The sequence below is a fragment of the Maylandia zebra genome, linkage group LG7, assembly GCF_041146795.1.
Source record: "Maylandia zebra isolate NMK-2024a linkage group LG7, Mzebra_GT3a, whole genome shotgun sequence".
NCBI classification, from domain to species: Eukaryota; Metazoa; Chordata; class Actinopteri; order Cichliformes; family Cichlidae; genus Maylandia; species Maylandia zebra.
Genome location: NC_135173.1, coordinates 44009385 through 44018859, shown reverse-complemented (window position 1 = coordinate 44018859; position 9475 = coordinate 44009385). Strand labels below are relative to the sequence as shown.

Below are 9475 nucleotides of genomic sequence, written 5' to 3'. Positions count from 1 at the left end.
TCTGCCATCATCCCATTATCAATAGATTCTGTTGTCTGTCTGTGTGGCAGGTTAAGGTTAAGCGATACTACAGGTCCAAACGTAATGAAACGTGACATTTTGACTACCTAACAGCAGTTCCACAGTCCTTCAAGTGCTCTTTTGAAGTACCAGCTGCTACAAAAACCCACCATACTAAAATGGATAACTTCAGGTCAGCACACATGCAGAAAAGCCTAGAAAAGCTGGTTCTTCAACCCAAAACCCCATCTGTAACTGGTTTTGCAATAGCTTATAAAACGTTTGACCTCTGTTAAACTCACATCAACACAGTAACCTTGAATGGCTGCTTCTTTTAGCTCAGTCTCGATGCCCTGCAGTCTGAAGATTAAATGCACAGATGACACAACCACCCTTGACCTAATCGGTGGTTGATGAGTTGCTACACAAGGAACTAGTGAACAAAACCTGTGATCTTGTTCTTTGCGCAGGCGAAACAAAAAGAAAAGTAATTATGGCCCGAGAGGCCCCCTCTCCACCCAGCTTATTTTTCGGCTGCAGAAGACGTTGCGTCTTCTGCAGCCGAAAAATACACTAAGACACTGCAGAGAGCATCGCCACAGTTTAATTTCAGGGAGTCAGATTGTGTGTAAGCTATTAGTCTGCAAATAAATGCCCCTTCCCCCCGATTCATTCACACCACTAACACTTAAGACTTCATAAGAAACCTACACATTTTACAAACCATCTACTGCTTGTGCCTAACTATGTATCCTGTGAGAAAGTTAAAGGAATTCCAGTGTAGTGATGCAAACTGCAGTTAATTATAATTTAAATCAAGTTTTGAAGAGGATGATTACACGATGCAGGATTAGACCTGTGTCGGAAAGGTCAGTTTCTCTGAGACTAAACCTTGCTTAAAAAAAGCTTCTTATTTTATTTTAATTTTGAATAAATTATAGATACTAAAGCTCCTGAGCACAGTTGCAACCTTGCTCTCATGTGCCAGAACACAAACACAGAGTTTACCTTGACAAATCCTGCCCAGGGTCACACATACAGACATACAGGAACAAGATCCTCTTAAGTTTTTACCATATATTATAAAATCTCTGTATCCTCTATCCATGCAGTCTCTGGAAGTGTGGCGAACCCCCTCCCAGCCTTCACTTCTGAAATACTTAGCCTCTCCTATATTTTATTTTAACATCCTATCACGTTCCTGATCGTTGTCACCGGCATTCAATTCAAAGTTGAGCATGCTTTGATGTGAAGACTGACAACAGACAAGCAGTACACTGGTAATTATGGCACGAGATGCTGCTGTTAAAGTGTCAGTGCATTTTTAGACCAGTGTAAGGGTTTATATAGATGAGCGACTCACTGTTACAGCCTCCATGGCATGAGTCACCTTTCACCTCTCAGCCTGGTTTCCTAGAATATCCAGTCAGGTTTCTGTAAAGGTGTAAAGGGAAACCTGTTTACATGCTACTAAATGGACAGATAGATAGATATCCATAGATATCTTTAAATACTTCTAGATTTCTACAGGTACACCAGGTTCACAATAAAGGCTTCAGACAAAGAATTTTCACCCACTTCATTACTTCCTCATGTTTCAGTTTGTTGTTGCTTTGGTTCACATGTTTTTAAACAAGCCACTTCCTCATAGCATTTCTAAAACTTTAAGAAACCACACTTTTCTCTTGTTTCTTACAATATCACATAACATTACCTGTGACAACTGCATGCTCATAGTCTTACCTTAACTTTCTAAACTTTTTTGTTCTCACTAATTATTTTTTCATTCAGTTAGTGAAGAGTTAATACAAGACCACGGCCTAATTTAGCAGAACTGACAACGTTGCTGTAGCCAGGCCTGTCGAGTGGCCAATTCTCCTTTTGGTTATTTTAACTTCCTTGTTTTCAGCGCAGCATTCATATGACAAGCAAGTTCAATAAAAAGGCACACCACGGCTTGTTTATTTTATTCTGTTTCAACTTTATGCAGTGTTTATACTATAAATACATGTCCAATATAGATGTTATGCATGAATCAGCAACTAAAGGAGCCTGTGAGGGTTCTTCTAGAGAGAAGGAATAAAGGGATCGCAGCCTGTGAAGCACAAAATGACTCATAAACCATGTAAAGAGGACCGCAGTTGGGCTTAATTAAACACAAGTAATGCTCCACATAAACAAAGAAATCAAAGCTTTAAATACATTTCTTAATATATCTAATTATCGCCGTAAACTGCGCACTTTGGCAAATCTTCAGCGATCAAAACCTAAGTGACATTTCACTTCTCTTAAACTGACAAATCCAGTGTTTGCAGTGGTGTATGACCTTAGAAACCAGTGCTAACATAACAATAGGACATTTATTTAAGGCAGGATCACCTGTTGCCTATTTTGTGTCATTATATCTCAAATACGACACTCAGCATGCAAATAACTCTCCACACGATTGGTCCACTAAAAGGAACAGTATCCCGAAGAGTCAGGCGCAAAGGGAAAAATTTAAAAGAACAGCACTGTCTTGTGCAGAGGACATTTATACCCTTTCATCCTTATGCTTAAACTCAAATTGTAAATGATTAAATACTAATGCTTGGCCAGTAAAAATCATTAAACTGCTCTTTAGCACACTGAATGACAAAAAAAAGTGGCTTTATGAAAAACAAAGTGTGCTTTTATGCTTGCTTTTTTGTGAAGTGACAACAAGCCACAAATGTCCTGAAACTCAATGGTTGAAAAAAAAAAATTCCCAGTGAAAAGCTGAAATCAGTCCTTCTGCTATGTAGAAAAACTAAAAAAATCCAGGCCTTATAGAGCATTATTTGTGTTATCTGTCCATCTTACACATCATTATGAGCAATAATTGTCAATAAACGTGACGTGTCTGTATAGGGTTTTTTTTCCCGAGCAGCAGACATTTTGACATGCCATGACAGGAAGCACACAGGTGTGTTAATGATGGTTGCATTCCACTTAAGGGAGGCGCTTCCGTACGGCATGCTGCTTCACACTGGCAAGGCTTACTGGAAGAGGTAATCCAACTGGGCCGTCATTGACTAAGTGTTGTGCGATTCCTGCTGCGACCACTCTATCCTGCTCAACTTTATGACATCATAAAACATCATCAATCAGAAATGCTTTATTTCATTATATACCACAGAAATATGCTCTGGTATTTGTGTTCCTGTCACTGAACAGCCCTTCTCAAACGGTCTCTCTGCACAGCACGGGACCTCTTCTGTCTATCTGCAATGTTGTAGCCAAGGCTCTGTTTGAGGGCAGGGAAGACAACCCCAGACTGAGATGTTCCACACCTGGGAAATGATATGTGGATTTAACTCTGGGTGACTAACATGCTTGGCTTCTTTTTCTTTTTGACTCAGAAACCTCGATCTCTCTTGCAAAAGGCATCTCTGGGCTATTATGCAACCAAGTTTTGTGAAAATTAGCACAACAGGGCTTTGAGGAATCTGTTTTGTGCACTGTGACAGAATACAAAATCAGACAAAATTACATACTGTTTTTCTGGGAATGACTGAAGGCCAAGTTTTGGTAATTTGTTTTCTTCTAAAGACCCGCTGAAACACACAAAGAAAATTAGAAACTGTTATCATAATTTTGCTGCTTTGAAGGCTTTTGTATGTCGCTGATGATGAAAATGATAATGCCACTTCACCGAGTTCCATCTGAAAGGTAGGCCTTAGCCATGATGTAGTTTTCTGGGGTGATTTTCTTGTTTGAAACGATGTCTCTGAGCAGTGCTTTCACACGCACGATCTAGATGACACAGGGTTGTACTTTAAGTAACTATTTTAAAAGCCACAACAAACAGAGCTACTAAAACACTGAATAGCTAAGCGTTGCCCTTCAGGCACTTACCTCCTGAGACTGTAAGCTGTTAGCATTATATAGCTGTCGGATGATGATCTCACACTCCTGTAGTGTGGGGGCCCGTGGGGGCTGGGAGGAACTGCTGTTAATTCGGAGAGGCTGCAGTGAAGTGATGAGGCGCCCATTGGCCTCCGTGCCATGGTCCTGCCTGGCTGAATCCAGAATTTCAGTGCTTGCTCCAATGCTACTGCAAGTCAATGAGATAATGTCATTGAGGGCGATGTATAACATGTATAAGGCAGTTTAGGTTGAGAATACCTGGTTGTTAACTCCCCCCACCCCCACCCCCTCACAGACAGGGGACTAGGTTCAATTCACTAGCCCACTTTGCTTCCAGCAGGATAATTCATGATGTCTCAAAGCTCAGATCATTTGAAACTGCTTTCTTGAACCTGACAGTGGATTCCTGTACTCAAATGGCCTCCACAGTCACCAGATCAAAAGCCAACCTGGTACTAACAGGTCAAGAAGTTTATAGACATGTAAAAAGGCACATATTCCAGAAATCAAAGGGCTCAGACTGCAGACCAGACCAACAAATAACTAATTACATACTGGCTTTTGCTTCTTTACATGCTTCACGTTCATATCCTCATGCTGTTTTATAGTGTTAATTTAACATGCACTATAATACTTGTGCACCTACATCACTACCTAATATGAGACAGCTGACATCTTGTTTTTCTGTAAAGTGATTAAAACACAGAGCTTGAATTAGTGTTCTCCTGCTTTTGATGGTTGCCTTACAGTAGCCTGTTATCTGAGCTTATCTGAGTATCTGCTTAGTAAGTTATTAATGAATGGCTGTTGTGCCATCATATCCATATTACTGCATCTGAATCTAATTTATCCATCAGTTCTTGTGTGCATAGCTTTGAAAAAAAAAAAGGGGGGGGGGGGGGGGGGAGCTAAGATCATTTATGAAATATAACCACACCTTGTAAATACTGAGCTAGATAAGTAGCTGAAAAAGGCCCACCACTCACCCGAGAGCCTGGTCCTGCAAGAGTCTCGTGTCCTGCAGTGGCTCCTCCATGTACAGTCCAGTATGGGCTTGACTGCCCTGAGTGGGTGGTCTACAGTTTTGTCGACTGTGTGCAACTCGTAGAAGAAGAAGGATCAGACATTAAGTTTAGGTGGCACATTGAAATTCACCTAAATGAAAACCTAATAAGTCATTACATGTGCTTAAACATGTTACCTTTTCTACTTGACTTAGGAGGCTCCATTATCACCTTATACTTCAACTCTGCAACATCCATAACAACAGAACTTTAATGTACTGTACACTGCAGGTGGGCTTAAACAACCAGTAAGCAACCCATGAGTCAAAACAGGCCTTGCTGCAGCAAGGATGCAACGACGAATGACCGGGGAGTCTCCTGGTGGGTGGTGACATGTTGTTATATGGAACAGCATGCGGCTCGCTCTGCAAAGTGACACCGGATATCTGCCCACCTCCCACTGAGAAATCATTAAAACTAAACCCTGGAGTTGCCATGCGTCCACCATACCTAGCCTGACCTTGTCTTGCCGCACCTTGTCAGGAGACAGGAGTCACAGACTCTGTGAATTCTTTAGATAATTATTTGACTTTGTGAGCCATGAAATAGGGTGGTTTCTTGAATGCCACAACCCTTCAAAATTCCCCACAGGGAATAATTGAGTGCTCTATCTGTCTAACTATCCACTATTAAAAAATCTCAGAAAGGCCAAATTACAGCATTAATTAAAGGCATGTGAAAACTTACTTTTGCTTACTTCATTCATTCCACAAAGCATTCTGCTTTTACTGCTTTTAAAAAGACCTATGGCAGGACTGCTGTCACTGACTTCTATGCTTTTACAAATAATTAACTTACACATACAAGAGTTATGAATGCACTGTTTCTTCACCTTTATTCTCCCGTCTGAGGTTCTCTATCTCTGCGTGGAGCTTCTTCAGTGTTTCCTTGTGCTGTTCTTGTAGGAACTGGACGTTTCTTTGCAGTGAAGCAACCCGGAGGTCCGTGCTGCCGCTCTGACAGGACGTCTCTGCCGCTGCTCTGCCCGCTGGCTTGATAACAGGTAGCGGGAGCCGCTGTTCAGGGTTAGCCGGTAAGCGTCGTAGCGAGCAAGGCTTCTCTAGCCGCCCTACTCTGGTCAAGTGTGGCAAATGGCGCACCGGTGGCAGGTTATGACTTGACATCGCTCTCCGCTTTAGTACTTCAGGCCTCCCCTGACTGAAATAGCTCGCTGTTTCACCCTTCCCATTGTTTTCCAGTGAAGAAAAGTTAGCTATAGGTACTCCTACTTATAACTATTTTCACGCTCATTTGGCACTCGCTCGATCATACACAACGTTGCCGTGACAACCAAGATTCCTTTTTTTTTCTTTTTCAGCCCTGACGTCGATCTTTCAGGCCAGCTGCGCATCCTTTCTTTTATCTTATTTCCTCTTCTAATATGTATTTTAACTAGTTAGTGTGAATGCTTGAAAAGCATTCACAGTATTGTTATTCGAATCTTTATTAGTGTGAATGCTTGAAAAGCATTCACAGTATTGTTCTTCTAATCTTTATTAGTGTGAATGCTTGAAAAGCATTCACAGTATTGTTATTCTAATCTTTATTATTAGTGTGAATGCTTGAAAAGCATTCACAGTATTGTTATTCTAATCTTTATTATTAGTGTGAATGCTTGAAAAGCATTCACAGTATTGTTCTTCTAATCTTTATTAGTGTGAATGCTTGAAAAGCATTCACAGTATTGTTCTTCTAATCTTTATTATTCCATTTTATTATTATCTATTCCGTACGTTTTTTGAAAGCCTACTCCTTCAAAACCGTTCAACTTAGAAAAACCATTCAAACACCATTAGATTCCTATTCTTTTGGACATGATTGCTCGTATTTTTCTCATTTTTAACATTTATATTTTTAATTTTATTCAACTTTATTCAACAAAAATTTCCCATGTATTTCAATGGGGAGACCCTTCAAATTCTCATTCAACTTACTCATTTTTAAACTCTTACTACTTCAACATACGTTCACATAGAGCCACCATTCAAACTTTAAAACGAAGACAAGACATTCAACTATTCAACTTGTATTTATCTTTTCAATATCTATTATACTTTTTCTTCAGTTCCAGTTTAAGTTTCATGATGTTTTTTCACCCGTTTCAGAGTTTATAATGGGTGTGTATGGGACGGAATGTTGGGGCTAGAGTGAGAGAGCTCAACTGCTAGAGTGAGAGGAGCAAAAAAAATAATCTTAAAATCTTTTTTAAAACTGCTGCTGTGTCCGCAGCGTTTGCTCTACAGGTATGATTTTACCCTCAAAACGTAGCCATGGCTGTCCTCTTTCATCCAATGTGTTTACTATTGTCCTAGGTGTTATGGTTCTTTCATAAATGTCACCAATGCACAGCCTCCTCCCTCCAACTCTTCCATAGACTCTAATGTTAAAATGGCTCAGAAGGTTCGTTTGAAAATCAGAAGAGCATGGTGTCTTTCCACTGTCACCACGTCCATATAATAAGCTCCACAGGCATGAAAAGTGAGAATTAGGTAGACTAGACATTGCTGTCGCTCACGGTGAAAGAATTTTGTCAATACGACTTTTACTTTTCATTTGGGAGCGATTTGTTTGGGCCTGACTTTTCTGTTCATTTTAAGCAGCAAAAGTGAGGTGCATGTCTGTGTCCGTGTGTATGGAGCCCTTGGGTGCGGTCACTATAGCAACCAGGCTCACACCTGCCTGCTTAACGAGCTCTGCCTGCCACTCTGCCAAAATTCATCTTAAACACTTCTCTTTCAACTGCTGCTGTGTCCACAGTGTTAAAGCCATCATTTTACCCTCAAAACGTCGCCATCATTGTTCTTTTTCCAACATCTTGTCTTTCAAAGCTCAGAGATGTAAACTTTTTAAACTGTGTGGGTCCAAGTGGAGGGATCACATTTTAGTCATTCAGTGATTCAAAGAATATGACCTTTTAATATTCTTTCAGATGTTTTCTGACTCTAAATGTTCTTTTCTCATTTCTTAGGTTTTTCTAATTTACAATTAAAACATTTTCAGCTTTTTTCCAACTTCTTCTTCTGTGTAACCTTCAGCTTTTAGCAGTTCAGCACTGTTGTTTTCAGGTTAAATTCAGGTTGTTGTTTTTTTTTTTTTTATCTCATTCAAAATTTTTAACTCAAAATTCAGCAATTAATTCATTTCAGTCCATACATTCAGATTCAAGCATTCACACTGCAGTTTCTTCAGAAAATGCACTTTCTAGTTATTATTATTATTATATTTTATCTATTCCGTACGTTTTTTGTAATCCTATAACTTCAAAACCGTTCAACTTAGAAAAACCATTCAAACACCGTTAGATTCCTATTCTTTTGGACAACACTGCTTCTATTTTTCATATTTTTAACATTTATATTTTTAATTTTATTCAACTTTATTCAACAAAAATTTATAATGTATTTCAATGGGGAGACCCTTCAAATCCTCATTCAACTTACTCATTTTTAAACTCTTACTACTTCCACATACATTGACATAGAGCCACCATTCAAACTTTAAAACGAAGACAAGACATTCAACTATTCAACTTGTATTTATCTTTTCAATATCTATTATACTTTTTCTTCAGTTCCAGTTTAAGTTTCATGATGTTTTTTCACCCGTTTCAGAGTTTATAATGGGTGTGTATGGGACGGAATGTTGGGGCTAGAGTGAGGCAGCTCAACTGCTAGAGTGAGAGGAGCAAAAAAATTAATCTTAAAATCTTTTTTAAAACTGCTGCTGTGTCCACAGCGTTTGCTCTACAGGTATGATTTTACCCTCAAAACGTAGCCATGGCTGTCCTCTTTCATCCAATGTGTTTACTATTGTACTAGGTGTTGTGGTTCTTTCATAAATGTCACCAATGCACAGCCTCCTCCCTCCAACTCTTCCATAGACTCTAATGTTAAAATGGCTCAGAAGGTTCGTTTGAAAATCAGAAGAGCATGGTGTCTTTCCACTGTCACCACGTCCATATAATAAACTCCACAGACATGAAAACTGAGAATTAGGTAGACTAGACATTGCTGTCGCTCACGGTGAAAGAATTTTGTCAATACGACTTTTACTTTTCATTTGGGAGCGATTTGTTTCGGCCTGACTTTTCTGTTCATTTTAAGCAGCAAAAGTGAGGTGCATGTCTGTGTGCGTGTGTATGGAGCCATTGGGTGCGGTCACTATAGCAACCAGGCTCACACCTGCCTGCTTAACGAGCTCTGCCTGCCACTCTGCCAAAATTCATCTTAAACACTTCTCTTTCAACTGCTGCTGTGTCCACAGTGTTAAAGCCATCATTTTACCCTCAAAACGTCGCCATCGTTGTTCTTTTTCCAACATCTTGTCTTTCAAAGCTCAGAGATGTAAACTTTTTAAACTGTGTGGGTCCAAGTGGAGGGATCACATTTTAGTCATTCAGTGATTCAAAGAATATGACCTTTTAATATTCATTCAGATGTTTTCTGACTCTAAATGTTCTCTTCTCATTTCTTAGGTTTTTCTAATTTACAATTAAAACATTTTCAGCTTTTTTCCAACTTCTT

General features: G+C 39.5%; 1 protein-coding gene across 4 annotated transcripts; it reads right to left on the bottom strand.

Moving 5' to 3' along the window:
• Positions 1 to 1956: 1956 nt before the first annotated feature.
• ccdc74b (coiled-coil domain containing 74B) lies at positions 1957 to 6314 on the bottom strand. 4 transcript variants are annotated; one of them, XM_076886424.1, is made up of 7 exons: positions 5785 to 6310; positions 5090 to 5137; positions 4875 to 4989; positions 3877 to 4072; positions 3674 to 3774; positions 3516 to 3575; positions 1957 to 3311 (listed from the first exon to the last, which is right to left on the bottom strand). In XM_076886424.1, exons 1-7 carry the CDS (start codon positions 6074 to 6076, stop codon positions 3185 to 3187), a joined length of 939 nt encoding a protein of 312 aa, XP_076742539.1. In that variant the 5' UTR covers positions 6077 to 6310; the 3' UTR covers positions 1957 to 3184. The 4 variants fall into 4 exon arrangements, with proteins under 4 accessions (XP_076742539.1, XP_004538287.1, XP_076742541.1 ...); XM_004538230.2 differs by having other exon boundaries at positions 3877 to 4075; positions 5785 to 6307; XM_076886426.1 differs by lacking the exon at positions 5090 to 5137 and having other exon boundaries at positions 5785 to 6314.
• Between the last annotated feature and the right edge of the window lie 3161 nt (positions 6315 to 9475).